The sequence below is a fragment of the Sciurus vulgaris genome (assembly GCF_902686455.1).
Source record: "Sciurus vulgaris genome assembly, chromosome: X".
NCBI classification, from domain to species: domain Eukaryota; kingdom Metazoa; phylum Chordata; class Mammalia; order Rodentia; family Sciuridae; genus Sciurus; species Sciurus vulgaris.
Window position 1 is genome coordinate 47492037 of NC_136471.1, and position 17505 is coordinate 47509541.

A 17505-nucleotide genomic window follows, 5' to 3' on the forward strand; every position below is an offset into this window, starting at 1 on the left:
GCTGAAACATATCTCTAGGGAGTTTGGATTCTGCATGAACAGATGGGGACAAAGCCCTGTCAAATTATTCTAACTCATTACCTAATTTGGCTCCTATGAGATTCCTGTGAGATTGTTATTTTACAGATGAGAAAAGATGTAAAATGTAATCTTTCAGCTAAGTGGTTCTGGTGGTACTTTGAATTCACATTTGTTTCTAATATTTTGGTCAACAAATAGTAAGTGCCTCAGTACTTTTAGAAATAAACAGAAAAATGATGTTGGTTGCTACTTTTTAGTTATAAAATTTTATTATTTTTAGCAACAATAATGTGTATTCATTTTAGGAATATGGAAAATACAAACAAGCAGAAGATTTTATTCATAATCCCACCACTGAAACTGAACATTTTTTATCTTGGCAGCACTGAAAATTGAACCCAGGAGTGCTCTACCACAGAGCTACATCCCCAGCTCTTTTTATTTTGTGGCAAGTTCTTGCTAAGTTGCAGAGGCTGGCTTGGAACTTATGATCCTCCTGCTTCAGCCTCCCAAATGGCTGGGATTACAGGCCTGTGCCACCATGCCCAGCTTGAGTGAACTTTTTGTCTCTCATCCTTCCCAAGTTTTAAACGAGCATATATGTAATATACAAATGTACCCTTACCTTATTCAAAAATATGATATTCACATATTATTTAGTAATTTTTTTTCCATTTTATATCCTATCAGGAACCTCTTTTTTACAGTGAGTAAATCTCTCCTATTCAAAGACAGAGACTTGTAGATAGGTTCAACATACAATAAACAATGAGATGCAGATAACAAGAGATACATCTAAAACCACTAACAGCAACAGGTTAAAAGTAGAAAGATGGACAAAGATATAGCAGGAAAATGCTAATAAAAAGAAAGCTCTATAGCAATGGTAATATCAGGTAAAGTAAATCAAGGTAAACTACATCAAATAAGGGTAAGGATGGTTTCGATTGACCTTCCAACGCATCACTATAAGTTTGTTTCTTACTCTCCTTATCTCATCTATTTCATCCACTTCCCTAAACATATCTTCATTGCTCAAATGCCTGTTATGTATATCTTCTTTAAAATCCTGGAGCGATTGAATCAGCCTTTCTCTAAAAGTTTCTTCTGCGTTTTCCTCCTCCTCTGGTTCTTCCTCTTCCTCTGGCTTTTCCTCAGGCTTTGGCTCTTCCTCAAGTTTTGGTTCATTCTCATTGTCTGGTTTTTCTTCAATTTTCTGACAGGGTTTCATCTTGTGCCTCTTCCTTCTTGCCTGCTTTTTCCTCTTTGAATGCAATTACTTCTAGGAACAAGCAGATAATGAGTTAAAGTATTGGTGAATGCACTGAGGGCTCGGCATTTGCTTTTTTAAATTCAGAGCTGACGTCACCAAATATCTTCCACCTGAGAAGCCCAGTCAGCAATCAGTGCTTCGCTGACCCCGCCCTCTTACCTCCACTTTCCACTGCCTCCCTTCTCTCTTGTCCCTCCCTCCAGCTTTTTCCAAGGCCCTCCTTCCCGCCTCCCAGCCCTCCCCAACCCTTTCTCCCTCACTGGGCCCTCCCCGAACGGAGTAGGTTGGCTGGAGGGGGAAAGGAAGGAGGGGGAAGGGAGAAGGGACTAGGGACCGAGGGGCCTACAACCCCGCCTTCACCCACCTCCGCCCCTGGAGTCTTTATATTGTTCCTCTCACTTACCTGGTATTGATCCGGTCCGCTTCTTTCCCCTACTTTTGTGGCCTTGGGAGGTTCGAACCACAGACCTGCGGACAAACCCGAGAAGGGAGGCGATGGTGGGGGTGGGGCGAGTACTTGGTGGGCCGACCAGCACCAGAGACCAGGCCCAAGTAGCTTTTCTCATCTAAGGCTTCAGTTATGGAAAGTTTCCCATCTTTTGTTTTCCCCATTTCTCCTCCTCACCATAGAGCAAGTTAACTCGTCTTTCTCATTGTACAGCGAGTGGGAAGAGCAGGTTATTTCCAAACTATCTTTAAGACCAAGGCGGGATTTGGGGCCAGGGTGAATGTCGTGAAAGGGATCAGATCTCAGAGGATGATTATTTTTAAACTATCATAAGTCTACTTTATCTTCTCTTGGGACCCCTAGTTCCTTTCCCAAGGGCCATCATTTCCTGCAGATCTGGAGGTGGGGGTGGAGAAATGGACTTCCCTGGTACTCCCTTAAGTCTCCACCTCAGGACGACCCCCACACTAGAGATCCCCTGGCAACATCCATATTGACACCAACCTGCAAAATTCCAGCAAGTTGAGTCCTTCCGCTGGCCTCCGGCGCTGCCGCCCGCACTGCCGAAGGAAGCTGGTACCCAGACGGGAACAAGGACCAGACTAGCAGGACTTCTGCACACGTCGACTCCTGGTCACATGAGATCTACGTCACCAGTGAGCTCGGGTCCCCAGTTTCCACTCCCACCAAAAGCGCGGCAGATGTGGGCCCGCCCTCGATTCCCTCCCCGCCCTCCTCTTATACATTTGGCCCTGTCAGTCTTTTCTGTTATTGCCTATTCCAGGGGGAAAAAATGTTATTCGTTGTTTTTCCTCTGATTACCATGAAGGGGCTGCATCTTTTTCTGAAGCTACTGAACTTTTCTACTTTTTTCACGAATTGAATTTTCCCCTTTGCTGCTCCTAGGATCCCTAATTCCTCCATCCGTTGTCCCTCCCCCAGCCTCCATTTCATCTGCATTCTTCTTAGCTCTTGTGGAGCCAGGTAGGCTGGGCAGTAGTTGTAAAAATAAAAAGGAGCCTGGAACAGGAGTGAGAGTTTTGAATGCAGCTTTAACTCTATTCTTAATACTTATATAGTCTTTTTAAAAAGTAACTTCTGTTTTTTGTCATAAAAAGCAAAGACAAAATTACTTTAGTTATATTAATTAACACATATAAAGCACTTAGAATAGTGTTTGTCATTAAGTAAGTGTTTTAAAAGTGCACAGTGGCTGGGGATGGTGGCCCATATACCTGTAGTCCTGGGAGACTGAGGCATGAGGATAACAAGTTCATGGCCAACCTCAGCAACTTGGTGAGGCCCCAAGCAACCTAGCAAGACCCTGTCCCTAAATTTAAAAAAAGTTAAAAAGGCTGAGGTAAAGCACCCTTGGTTTCAATCCCCAATTTAAAAAAAAGTGCATGCTTATATTATTATTTTATTTTGGGAAAATAAAGAAAAATGATATTTGATTCCAGAACTCTGCTGATTGCATTTCCAAGAAGCTGTGCTGCATGAAAAATCACCAATTGATCAATTAACAGGTATGTATGTATTGTAAGCCCGAGTTTCTTCATCTGAAGGAAGGCAATATCAAAACTCATACACTTGGTTTCTAGGAAGTCTTAATGATTAAACTCATGTAGAGGATTTGGCTCATACACAGTCTTCAACAACTATTGATTATGGGTGGGGTGTGGTGGTACATGCCTGTAATTTCAGCCAGCCTCAGCAATTTATTAAGGCCCTAAGCAACATAGCAAGAACCTGTCTCAAAAAGTAAAATGGGATGGGGATGTGGCTCAGTGGTTAAGTACCCCTGGGTTCAATCCCTGATAACAACAACAATAACAACAACAACCATACTTTAGTAGAGGACATGAATTTGCAATAAAATTTTTAAAAATTACTTAGCTCTTAGTGACAATATTTTAAAAAATAATAGCAGGAGACACAAACATCTTTTTGTTTTCTATAAGCTTTGATCCCCCTTTGTGAAGGAAAATAAAGAGCTCAGTGGATCTGTGGAAAGGAAAAAAACCCTCACACCTTAAAGTTTTATTTCACTGCTTTTTGATCACATTATTATATCTTCTGGGAAACGTGTGCACTTAAGCCCTGGAGAACTCAATATGTAATGGTTTGGGGCTGCTGGACAGAACTCTGCCTTGAGAGAGCTGTAAGTCCCTGTTATGTTTCAGATATGGTTTAAGTGTGTCCCCAAAGGGAACAAATGTATTGGAAATTTGGTCCTACTGTGGTTATGTGGGAGGTAATGGAATCTTTAAGAGCTTGGTCCTACTGTTATGTCATTAGGACATTGAGGGCATTGCCCTTAATAGGAATTGATGTAATTTTCATGGGACCCTGTTTAGTTCTCACAAGAAGGTTATTATTAAAGAGCAAGCCTGACCTCTGAATTGCTCTCCAGCTTCCTGTATCACCATGTGATATATCCTCACATACTCTTGCCATAATGCCATTCACCATGTGGTGTTGTTGCCAGAAGGCCCTCACAAGAGGGAGTTAATGCTGGTGCTATGCGCTTGAACCTTCAGAACTGTAAGCAAAATAAACCACCCAGCCTCAGGTGTTTCATTACAGTAACAAAAATTGGACTAATACAGTACCAGTGCCAGACTTAGAGTTAACTTCATGCCCCTCAGCAAGTTATACTGCCTGTACTGGCCTTACCTCATAAAACAGTACAGGCAAGCTCTCAGATCTTTAAGAGAAGTATGGGATCAGTAAGACCTTTAATATATTGTCCCTAGGGAAGATTGAAACATCTTGAATGGCAGCTTTTTCCCCCTAGCTTCATGGGAAGGATTCCAGAAATACATTTGATGTCCTGAAAAGGGAAGGGCGCTTGGTTGCTATAATTTACTTTAAGAATCCCAACGACTCTGCAAAGAAGACATTTCATTTCCATTTTCTATAAAAAAGGGGAAAATCAGAGAATTTAGGCCATGTGCATGAATACATTACTTCCTTAGACCAGAGCAGTAAAGGCCTCTGCCCAACATCCCTCTTTTATAAGATTATCCTTCGGTCCTATGGATGCCGTCTTCTCCATGTAATGAAAAATCAGTGGGGCAAGATGTGCCTAGTTGGAGTGTCCACTCCTCCCCTTTTAGATGCAACTCTAGATACCCAGGATCTTAAAATATCTTGCTTGTTATTATTTGGATGTGTGTCCTTCAAAGGTCCATGTTTCAAAGACTTGGTCCCCAGATTGGCCATATTGGGAGAGGTCATTAGATCACTGGTGTCATGCCCTTGAATGGGATTGTGGGACCTTAGCCTCTCAAACTTTCTCTTTGCTTCCTTCTTCATGAGATTTAACAATTTGTTCCACTGCACATTCCCACCATGATATGCTGCCCCTTACTAGAGGCTTAAAGTGATGTGATAACTTGATCTTGGACTGGATTCTTTAAAACTGTGTGCCAAAATAGGAATTTTCTCTTTATAAGTAAATTGCCTCAGGTATTTCTTTGTAGTGAGAAGCTAATACAGCTTCTTAGAATATCCTGACCGAAGGACCAGGAACCCATATCGAAAGTCTGCACATGTCCCTTTTCCAGGTCTGTCTTCCTAAAGTGGGCCACATCCCCTGTGGGTTTACTCCTAGTCCAAGAGCTACAGGTGAATTAGATGATACCTGGGGTTTGGGCAGGCTCAAAATGGCTACGATTAGGCTCCCTTGCCAAGACTTCTGGTGGGCTATGTTATATTTTTACTGTGTAGTCAGGGCTGTGAACTGGCTATGTTATGGTTACTCAAGGCCAGAAACACTCTGATTCAGTGTATATACTCAAAGTCATAAACATTTAACTTGTAAGCATGTGCCCCACCCCCACTTATGTAACCTGTTGGCAGTGTGCCTTCTTTGTTTGTCCTGCATATGAAAATGGCCTATGGAAAAGACTTGGGGGTTAATGGAGGCAAAATGGGCTAATGGGGGGGCTAATGGGGACAAAATGAGGATTAAGATGGACCTGGCTAGAGTTGAAACTGAAGCCTCAGGCTGGAGGCTGGAGGCTGTGACCACTACTGAATAAAGTGTCTACTATGCTAACTGCATCTGGCATCTTCTTCTACCTCCTAAACCCTAAATGTGTTTCCTGGATCAGAGCCCCTGCATGACAGTTGGTATAGTTCCTCAGGTGAGAGATACCTTAACTGCAGTAGACAGGAGGGACCTATGTCCACAAAGCAGCATGTAGCACTAGGTTACCAAAGTCCTATTAGCATTAACTCCTGTGTAGAGTTGGAATAGGATGGATGGGTTTCCTGTGAGCATAGAGAAAACTTCTGATTGCCCTGTGGTGAACATGGACCTGGCAGAGCAGACTGTGAACTGAGTTACAAAGCCCAGGTGCCAGTCTGCAGCCAAGGACAAAGATGGCAATGGCAGTGCAGATGAGACAAAGAACCAAACTGAAAAATTTCACACAAGACTGCTGGGGCCATGAGATAAATGTTTCTTACAGATCTGAGAGCAAAGACGAATGCAGCTTTATCAGAGACTGCCAAAAAAGGGAGTTACAAGATAAGGAAGAGGCCTTCAGAGCCAGAGTACAGTCATTGGAGGAGGAACTCTGTATCTTGAAAATACCCCTTGGCTTCTCCCATAGTGCCGATGTAGTCCCAGGAGGAGGAGGAAGAGGAAGAAGAAGATTAATGCCTCCAAACCTGACCAGTGGTAATGCAGAAAATTAAGCAGCAGCAGTTGATGGCTCCTATGGGCAGCTGCCGGCAGGGCCAGTAACCAAGTTTGCCATATTCTGCCTGTCAAGTGATAATTTGGATAGAAGTCAAGAGAGACCCTGGTCACTTTGTTGTTATGCCTATGAGATTTAGGGATGCCAGGAGCTGACGGGGGCCCAGAGAGAGCCCAAGTGTGCTAGAAGCCATCAGAGGAAAGAGACTTCAGGATATACTGTGTTAGGGCCCATTACCTACATAGGTGAACCAGAAACAAGCCATACCTTGGAGGTAAGGCACCTGTACTGTTCAGTGTTTGGTACACTGATAACTCAAGTCGTGGACAATTACCTGTGTGGATGTCAGTGGCTGTGAAGTAAAAACCAGACACTGAGTTGAGCCAGTAAGTTGAGCTAAATGGTGATAGCAAATGGGGCATCCTCCGTATGACATATACTGACAGTTGTATATTGTATTAGGGGCAAATTTTGTGGCAAGAGCTTTGGGAGCTAAGCCCCAGGAACAGGTGATTATATATTATGTTACTGACTCTGTCTAGGGAATGATGAAGCAGATGCTTTGGCTAGGATGCAGTGGTTGGAGTGGGCACCTCCCACTAACTTGGCAGCTTGGTTGCACTGCTGCCCACAGTATGCACATGTGAAAACTCTATGGACTATAGTGAAACAGTGGGGTCTGCCTTTAATGTGGGATGCCCTGGTAAAGGTCTTCCAGGCATGTGTGGTTTGTGGTCAGGAATATCCACACCCCTGATACTTTGGAGCCACAGATGGCCAGGTTATGTGGGGACACATCCTTTTGACACAATGGTAGGTTGACTACATTGGCCCTTTATTGAGGTAAGAAGGAACCATGTTTGCCTTGATGACAGTGGATATAACTACAGGCTTGTTGTTTGCCTGGACTAGTAGTCAAGTGAATCAGCATGCTATGATTCACACCCTTACAGTGTTGATGGCCTTATACGACTGACCCTTGACAATATAAAGTGACCAAGGGACTCCCTTTCACAGGTGAGGATATACAGTGATGGGCAACTCAGTTATAGATTCGGTGGAAGCTGCACACCCCATACCACCCACAGGCTGCAGGCATGATTGAAAGATCTAATGGCCTGCTTAAGCAATGACTTAGGACTGCAGTCAACCCACCTTCCATGAAGGGGTGGGCACAGCACCTATAGGTAGTTGTGAGAGCTCTGAATGAGTGTCCCCAACAAGGGGTACCAGCTGCTGTGGAAACTTTTCTACACCACACAGGTCCAGGTAGCAACAGAGGATGTTGAACCTAAACCAGGGTTTTGGAAACAAGGGAATGTTTTTTGACTGCTCCTACTGGATTGAATAGGGGGCAAACTGGATTGGACATGGCTCTGGACAATAAATCGCCCCCATCTTCATTAGGTAGCCCTATTAGCCCCATGGAGAAAAGGTTTAGAGTGTGATCTCCTTGTAACTAGTGAATGTCTCCCTAGGTACATGTGACTTGGCCAGGTCCCACAGATGGGACACAGATTTTAAAGGGCAAGTTTGTTATTTTCCTTTGACCATTTATGAGTTCCTTGGTGCTGGTGCATACCAAGGATGCTGGATTTCAAGATGAAGCTGTATGAATGTGATATCACTACACTAGGAAGCCACCACAGGTGACCACCGTGATTTCCCAGGATTCAAAGCAGGCATACATTTTCCCAGATGGATGTGATTTACCTGTGCTAATGCCTGTAACTGCTTTGTCCTTTCATCTGTAGGCATGTCCTCATCAACACCATTGTGAACTGGACACACACCTACACCAGAGGTGCCTACTGGGTATGCACTGAAATGCTCGTAAGTTTTGCTATACAACTCTGTTGAATCCAGTCTGTCCCTGAACAATTCAACATGGCTGGAAAAGATTTTATTGCCACTTCAATATGAGAGAAAACTGACTATGGCTTTTAGTAATCATAAATGATAGGGGTTCTCTTTTGGTTGTATGTTGTTACAGCTTCTATTATTGCTGTGGCCTGTGAATGCAGGTTTCTGCCCTCCTTGCTAAGAGATCATTGCAGAATACTTCAGATACATAGATTGTATGGTGAGGAATCTTAAAGTGGTGCATTGTTGTGGCAGGCCCAAAATGGTTATAGTTAGCATCCCTCACCATGACTTCCAGCAGGCTATGTTATGTTTTTAGTGTGTAGTCAGGGCTAGGAACTGGCTATGTTATAGTTAGTCAAGGACAGAAACACTCAGATTCAGTGTATATACTCAAGGTCATAAACATTAACTTGTGAGCATGCACCCCCCACTTATGTAACCTGTTGGCAGTGTGCCTTCTTTGTTTGTTCTATATATAAAAATGGCCTATGGAAAAAACTTGGGGGTTAATGAAAGCAAAATGGGCTAAAGGGGGAGCTAATGGGTACAATGGTTAGTTGGAGTCCAGCTATAAGGGTTAAGGGGAGAGCTAATAAAGAGGCAAACACACAGGATGGTGAAGAGCAATAAGTGACTTCTGTGGGAAAGCCAGTCCAGTTTATTGTCTATATCCAGGGTCACATCAAGATACACTAGGTTACATAGTACAGTAACCTTTGCACATGTGCAGATCACATAACTTGCTTGCTTCGCAGAGTCCACTAGTATCAAATGTTATTATAATAAGATAATGTCTCCAGGCCTCAAGGACAGAGGCATTGCAGAGCATCTCTAAGCCATTCAAACAGGGCACCTATTGTATTCTGAAGAGTTTTCTCCCCTGTACATTGACTGACCTGAAATCCCTATAAACAGGGGCAAAATGAGGACTAAAATGGACCTGGCCAGGAGCTGGAGATGAAGCTGGAGACTGAAGGCTGTGACCACCACTGAATAAAGCATGTCTACTATCCTAATTCCATCTTGCATCTTCTTCCACCTGCCGAACACCAAATCTGTTTCCTGGGTTAGAATCCCCACACAACACCTGGAAAAGTAGAACCTCCTTCACATGAGGCCATTTGGAAAAAGACAAAAAGAAAAGGGGACTTTCAGGTCTTGACCTAGGTTAGAAGACTGACCTGGTTCTCAGAGGATGAGCAGGATCTAGATGGAGGGAGAGAAGGAAAAAGAGCAATCTGATTAAACTCAGATTCTGTGCCATTATCATTCATTATTCTACCCTGTCTTATGCTTCCTTGTTGGGCATTTAAATCTATTGATGACAATTTTGGCTGAAAGTGGGGTTAGTGCAAGTCCATTATGGCATGGTCTCTACTAATCCAAGGACTTTCTCACATATTTCTAGGTCATGAAATCTGAATCAGTTTATCTTTCTGGGCAGTACTTAGGCAATTGCATGTAAAATATGTATCTCCTTTCAGTATGTGAATTCATTTCAAGGTGTTCAATCTAGGGAATATTTCATAGTATTCACAATAATTTTCTACAATGAAGTGTGTATACCTCAGTTCCCAGCATCCATCCTGTGTTTTGGACCTGAATATACATTGAACAACCACAGGAGCCACAGGTAAAATGCAGCAATGAAAGGGCAGTTGGAAACAGATAATTGTTTCAGGCCACACAGACTTACCTACAAGCATGGGCACATGGACATGCACATTCTCACAAACCTAGCATTCTCCCAGATGATTTTGCTAGAGGAATAAGAAAACAAAATTCACAATTGTGCTAAAACAATTTAAATTGCATAAATGGTATGTACCATTCAAAAATAGAAAATTACCATTGGGATATATTAGGACATGATTTTTTATAATAGGAACAAATCAGAAGCAAATTAAATGTCTTACAATAGGGATAAGGTTAAATTAATTATGTAACATCTATATAATAGAATTCCAAGAAAACATTAAAATGTGATTGTTTTAAATGGAACATATGTTTCCCCCAAACATTTATATGTTGGAGCCTAATCCTCAGTATGATCATGTCTAGAGGTCAGGCCTTTGGGAGGAAATTATATCAAGATGATGGTACCTCCATGAATGGAATTAATGCTTTTATAAGAAGACACACAAGAGAGCTTACTTTCTCACTCTCTGCTGTCTGTCCTGTGATGATACAATGAGAAAATAACCATCTAAAAACCAAGAAATGAGCACTTACCAGATATTGGATCTGCTGGTACCTTATTTCAGACTTCCCAGCCTCCAGAATTGTGAGAAATAAATGTTGAAGCCACCAGTATATAGTAATTTTTTATAGGAGTCCAAACTGACTAAGATAAAGATCTATGGAGAATAGAAATGAGTGTTAAATTTTGACTTATACAATTAGAAAATATGAAAAATACTGATTACAGTCAGTCCTATTATTTGGATCTGAAACGGCCCCCAAAAGCCCATGTGTTAAAGGCTTGTTCCTCAGCTTGCATTATTGGAAGTTGGTGAAACCTTTAAGTGGGGGTGTCTAGTATGATGTTTTAGGGAATTGGATACATGCTGCAAAGGGATGATTGTGGGGCACAGGTCTCTTTCTGTTTCCTGGCTACCATGAGGTAAGAAGCCTTCTCCAATATACATTCCCACTGTGATGTATTGTGCTGTCACAGGCCCCAAAGTAATAAGGTCAACAAACTATGGATAGAAACCTCAAACACTGTGAGCCAAAATAAATGTTTTCTCTTTTTAAGATGATGATATCAGGTATTTTGTACCAGTAACAGAAGGCTGACTAATGCAGTAATTCAGAGTTGGCAAGAATATGGAAAAACAAGTATTCACATGCACTGTGAGAATACAAAAGAGTACAACATTTTTACAAGTCACTTTGGCATTATCAAAATTTAAAATATATGTACTTCGTGACATATCAGTTCCTCTTCTAGGGATATATCATACAGAAATACCACTGTGCAAAATATTGTTATTGTAGTAATTATGGTAATAGTTTTTTTTAAAGAAAAGCCTTAAATTTTCCTAACAGGGTATCGGTTTAAGAAATATTTGATCATTCATACAATGCAATATAAAGGAGCAATGATAAAAAAATAATGGTTTAGAGTTACATTTACTCACTTGAAAGAAAATGCCCAACATATATTGTTAAGCAGAAAAGGTACACTGAAAATTAAGCCATGTGGTGTGGCACACACCTGTAATCCCAGCAGCTTGGAAGGCTGAGGCAGGAGGATCACAAGTTCAAAGCCAGCCTCAGCAACTTAGTAAAACCCTAAGCAACTAAGCCAGACACTGTCTCAAAATAAGACAGAAAAATAAAAAGAAAAGAAAGTTAATACATGTGGTTTTGCATTTTTGTAACAGTACCTATATAATGCATATAAATAAATATATATACTTATTTTCATGTACTTAAAATATGAGCACATAATAAACTCCATTATACATAAGTAAAATACATACAAATCATTCCTATAAAATTCCAGGTTATATATTGAGATGAATGGAATGGCTGATATGAACCTATTTGATTAGCTGACTACACAGCCCAAATTCGTCAAGATCTCACCCCTATTTGGTGCCACAGTTGTTCACTGAGTAATCACATTTAAATAGCATGCATCAATTTTAACCTTTCTTCATGCCCCATTACCAACCATGGTAAGTCCAAATTCAAGTTACTGCAGGGTCTAAATATATATCAGGATTATATTAGAAGTGGGGCATGGGGTGCACGCCTGTAATCCCAGCAACTTGGTAAACTAAGCAGAAGGATTGTGAATTTGAGACCAGCCTCAACAATGTAGCAAGACCCTAAGCAAATTAGCAATACCTTTATCAAAATTAAAGGGGCTGGGGATGTACCTGAGTGCTAAAGTGCACCTGGGTCCAATCCCCAGTACAAAAAAAATTATACTAGAAATGTGGATGAATATACACTGAACAATTATCATAGAATATATTTGAGAACAAGTAATTAATATAAAAGGAACTTTTACTTTCTATATGTTGCATTTATATACTAATGTAAAATTTATATTTTCTAGTTTGCATTAATGTTTAGAAAAACCACTGAGATAACACGTTGAAAATAAGCAGAATAAATAAAATATTGACAAATGTAATACAGCCATGAATTTATTAAAATTTTTGTAATATACTGGTATGTGTAAAAAGCAGGTTAGCAGGTTACAAACAGTACCCTGCAGAGGATCCCATTTAAAATATATATATACATATATATATGTATATATACATATATATGTATAGATGCATAGAAAATAGTATGGAAAATATACATAAAATATTACAAGTAGGGCTGAGGTTGTGACTCAGTGGTAGAGCACTTGCCTAGCACGTGTGAGGCACTGGGTCGATCCTCAGCACCACATAAAAATAAATAAATAAAGGTATCATGTCCATCTACAACTAAAAATTTTTTTAAAAGACCCCAGTTAAGGCTCTCAAAAAATATTAGAAATTGATATGATTGGGTGGTGTTTTCAGAGGGTACAGATAACTTTTTCAGAGGGTCGTGTAATTTCCAATACAGGAAAGTCTGCAAACAATATGATCTCATTTGATGATATTTTCCACACACTTGTCTGTAATTTAGCAAAATCTAAGTTAAGGGTCCCACTATGTGTTTGAGACTTGGAGTTCTTGCAATGGTTGAATCCCTCATATTTGCTTCCATTTCCTTGTTGATTTCTAGGAATATATACATGTATTACTAGTATGAATTGTGACTAGCATGAATTAGAAACGAGGCTCTCCTTCCCATCCTTTCTCTTTCCTTCTAATCAGGTTTGAGATTTTCAAGCTATATATAGTTGTTAACATAAGGAAGGAGATATGTTTCTTATAGTTTGCCTGATAAATTTGTTTCCTAAGAACATATTTTTGCTTGGAAAAGTAATATTTCTAGCACTAATATAATATTTTAAATAGATTGTAAAACAATATTCTTGGTTACCAATTCAATACTTTTAAAAATGCATATAGTGGAGTGATATTGGCTAAATTATATTGTTATATTGTGTGCATGTACGAATATGTAACAACAAATCCCATCAATATAGACAACTATAATGCACCAATATAAAAAGGGAAAAAATACATATGAACATGTGAATAGAAAAAGAGAATTGCATTTCTACTTTTTCTTGATGTATGGAATTTGTACATAGTTTCTTGATTTTTCCATTGACATGTTTTTGAAAATAAACATATTTAAAAGCAGGTTATAAAATGATGCAAATATAATTATTTTAGTTATGCTTAAAAATATATATGGAAGAAAAGAAAACCCTCAAGAAACTATACACAATTTATTTTATTTGATGACTCTTAACTATAAATTTCATCCATTTAATTGTTCAACAAATATTAATTCAGTGCTTACTAGGTATTGTCAACCAAAATTCATACATCCCTTCCAGACCTTTCTTATTTATTCCTCTGTGTCAAATTAGAGTGGAATTACATCTTAAACCAAGACTGAATTTCAAAGTCAGTATATAAGTTGAAATGCTACCTAAGCAAACTTACCTACTACATAACTTACCGATGAAAGTTATAATGTTAGTGGGAAAAAATCAAACGGAAGTATTTAACCTTGAAAGTACCCAACTATTTCATCAGAATGTGGAGTTTTTAAAAATTGCATTTCTATAATTCTTGTGCATTTTCCAAATTTTCCAGTTTACTTGAAATACATATATAGAATAATATAATACATTCTTTAAAGCTAACTCAGACTTCATTTGTTGTTACATATATATATATTACAACTGTGTAGAAATAATAAACAAAATATGTATAAATATATATAATTTTAAAATTAAAATATATATAGCTAAGGTTCAAGATGAGGGAATAGAAGAAAGGATGTCAGTTCTCACTGTTCTTGTGAGTGGGACAGAACTCGTTTACCTGTCTGACTGCTGAACACATAAAAGAAAGCATACCATCCATCTTGTATGATATCACTCACATAGAGTGTTGGTACAAGTGTAAATTATCTTGCTGACCTTTTTGGCAGTACCCAAGAAAATAAATAAGATTTTTTCCAACTTCTTTGACCGTGCAATTCCATTTTTAGAAATTTTAAACATAAAATGTATTTACTACACCAGGACACTATATTATACACATTTTCTAGCTAACAAGGCAATGTAAATATTTTTGTGCCATTAAATATTATATTTCATCATGTTAAAATTAATGGCAATTTAGTTAACTCTCTCTTGTTTAATGTTTGTTACCTCTCTATTTTGGCTATCATAACATAATTATTCACAAAGATTTTTGCACACAACCATAACTTTTTTCCTAAGTAAAAATTTCTGAAAGTGAAATTGTTAGGTTTAAGAGTCTGAAAAGTTGTATAAAATATTTATATGTGCATTGCCAAAAAAGCCTTCAAGATAATGTAAATAATTTTACTTGCACTGACAGTCATACACACACACACACACACACACACACACACACACACACACACTCACACACATATGGTATGTTATTTTTAAAATATTCACCCATTAGATAGGTGAATTAAAAGTACCTTAATGTTTCATTTGGTATATTTTTGACTCCTAGTGAGACTGAATACCTTGTACTTATTTTCCACATATGACTTTGGTCAACAACATTCTATTGTCCTTTCAAAAGTTTTCTATTGTAACCACTGTATTTTGTTGATTCTAGAAACATTTTTTTACAGATAACCATTGTTTCAGATAGTCTTGCTAGTAAGGAATAGACTGAGGATAGTTCAGTGAAGTCAAGATTCATAGTGAGAGTTTATGAGGTAGTAAAGAATATGATCTTAAGGGAATATGAGAAGAGGCTGAGAAATTTCTATTGGATGTCTAGGAGGTAGGATGTGAGCACTGTACTGTTCTGTCATTAACTTGGCTCAGTTGCTGTCTCTGTCTCCCATCCTCTCTCATCCCTTTCTCCTCCTATGTCTCATAGGTTCAGCATTCTTCTGATTTCATCTTACTTATGTCAGGCTACTTCAGCTTCCTAGGTACAAACCTTCCCACAAAAACCACATACCCTATTAACCTCGAAATCACACAAGTTGCTTAATATTTCAAGTGGTTCACAGAATCCCCCAATTAAGAACACCTGTTCTAGGTTATTCAGTATAGTCATCCAGTGAGAGTTACTTGAGCACTTGACCTAAGCTTGGTTGAGAAGCTACAAGGTGAAGGTAAACTCAGCAGACGGTGGTATGAAGCAACTACCTGAGGCTCCTCCTGTGTTTCCTGGGGGTAAGGAAACCAGAAATGAGAGGTATAGCAGACTGTATCCATGAACAGAACATAAATGAACCACTTATTTATGAAAATCAAACACTTCTCAAAGTGAAAAAGTAGGAAGTCATTTTTCTAAAACAGGATAAAAACAAGCAACTTGTTAGACTCTCCAGGGATTAATTTACTGAACACATAAAATTTTGACTTATCTTAGAAAAATTTGGGTTTTAAATTTCCAACTGGTGAAATTATTTTGTCGTTTTGAAATCTATTTGGGAAGTACCATTAGAAACACTGTCTAATTGGCAAATATAAACATAAACAAGTCAGAAAGGATTTCCTATTTAGTAGAATACCTTACTTTTTATTATAAACTACCCTTTTTCCTAAAGAGTATATCTTAAAGATTTGGAACAATTAGCATGTTTTTAAAATTTGCTCTTTCCTCTGAAGTTGATAGAAAAGATTTTTTAATTTGATGTATTTTAATTTAGTCCAATCACCCAGCACCCTGATGAAAAGAGAAATCTTGGGATACTCATTCCCCCTAAAATATGTAAGCATTGTACTCTTTAATGTAAAAAGAAAGTTTTTTTTCAGTGTTGGAAGTTGAACCCAAAGTCTCATGCATGCTAGTCAAGCACACTACTACTGAGCTACACCTCTAACCCGGAGATCATTTAAAATTTAAAAACTGGAATAACAATAACGACAAAAAAGGACACAGAAGAAAGTTAATTTTCCACTTCCATTCTCAGACTCCTTTCCTGATACCCAGTTTCCTGGCCATTTATGTACTACTAGTAAGGGCCTCAGGGGGAAAATAATGACTACTGGGTGAGGAGAGTGGGGATCAAGGAGCAGACTGAAGGAAAATTAAAGCAGAGAAAAACGATGGACAACAACCTCAAGAGAAAAATCTCTCTCTCTTTTTTTTTTTTTTTTTACCCAAGGTCTATTTTGTGTGGTTCTTGAAGCAAGTGATATACAAATGTGGGTATAAGGATATATGCTTATACCCTTAAAGAAAACTTTTCACAGTGAAAAGTCTCACTTGCTGTGTCCCATGCTCATTTTAGTGTAGAAGATTGGTAGTGGGAATGCGAATGAATCACAGGAGAGGAAAATAGATGATGGATGAGAGTTCTATTTCTACCATTGTGAGTATTTAAACAGCAAGGAGTTGAGTAGTACCAGAGGCCAGGCTGAGAATGGCTTCAGATAAAGAAAACAGATGAGGAGGTTTCAAGATGGCGGCCTAGAGGGTGGCTGCATTTCATGTTGCTCCAGGACTCAGGATTCAAAAGAGGAGAAATTGAGAGACTTGGGACCAACTCAAAGCAGCTGGGTGAGTCTCTCCTGTTGGGGAGGCGTCCTGGATGGGGCGGTAGTCCTGGAACGCAGAGAACTTTGTGAAGTAGAGCTGCCGGCGAGACGCCCCTCCCCCTGCTGGAGCAGTGAACTGGGACAACTGGGAGAGTCGTAGAGGAGGCCGCTCGGCACAGCGCTGGGACTCGGAGCAACCACTGGAGCTCCGGCGGCTGCCCAGGGGAGGAGAGGCAAGGAGACCTGTGTGGACTCAGAACACCGGGGCCTGCCCTGAGGAGGAGGAGGAGGAGCGTGGCCGCTTGGATTCGGAGTGACTACACCAGAGCTACAGGCGGTTGCCAGAGGAGGGGCTGCGTGGCGAGCTGTTTGGACTCTGACCACTTCTGAACCCCGGGGCCTGCCCGGAGGAGTAGGAGGAGGAGGAGGAGGAGCACGGCGGTTCCTTTGGACTCGCAGTGACTGCATTAGCGCTCCAGGCGGCTGCTCTGAGGAGAAGGCGAGTGGTGAGTTGTTTGCACTTAAAGTGACAGCTCCTGAACACAGGGGGCTGCCTGGAGGAGAAGCG

General features: G+C 39.9%; 1 protein-coding gene across 2 annotated transcripts; it reads right to left on the reverse strand.

Moving 5' to 3' along the window:
- Positions 1-268: 268 nt before the first annotated feature.
- On the reverse strand, positions 269-2378 carry TCEAL9 (transcription elongation factor A like 9). Of its 2 annotated transcripts, none has more exons than XM_079124874.1 (3): positions 2247-2378; positions 1698-1762; positions 269-1300 (listed from the first exon to the last, which is right to left on the reverse strand). In XM_079124874.1, exon 3 carries the CDS (start codon positions 1250-1252, stop codon positions 938-940), a length of 315 nt encoding a protein of 104 aa, XP_078981000.1. In that variant the 5' UTR covers positions 1253-1300; positions 1698-1762; positions 2247-2378; the 3' UTR covers positions 269-937. The 2 variants fall into 2 exon arrangements, with proteins under 2 accessions (XP_078981000.1, XP_078980999.1); XM_079124873.1 differs by having other exon boundaries at positions 269-1303.
- Between the last annotated feature and the right edge of the window lie 15127 nt (positions 2379-17505).

Excerpts from the sequence above, each read along its gene's own strand:
- TCEAL9 (XM_079124874.1), bottom strand. The coding sequence starts at position 1,252 with ATGAAACCCTGTCAGAAAATTGAAGAAAAACCAGACAATGAGAATGAA.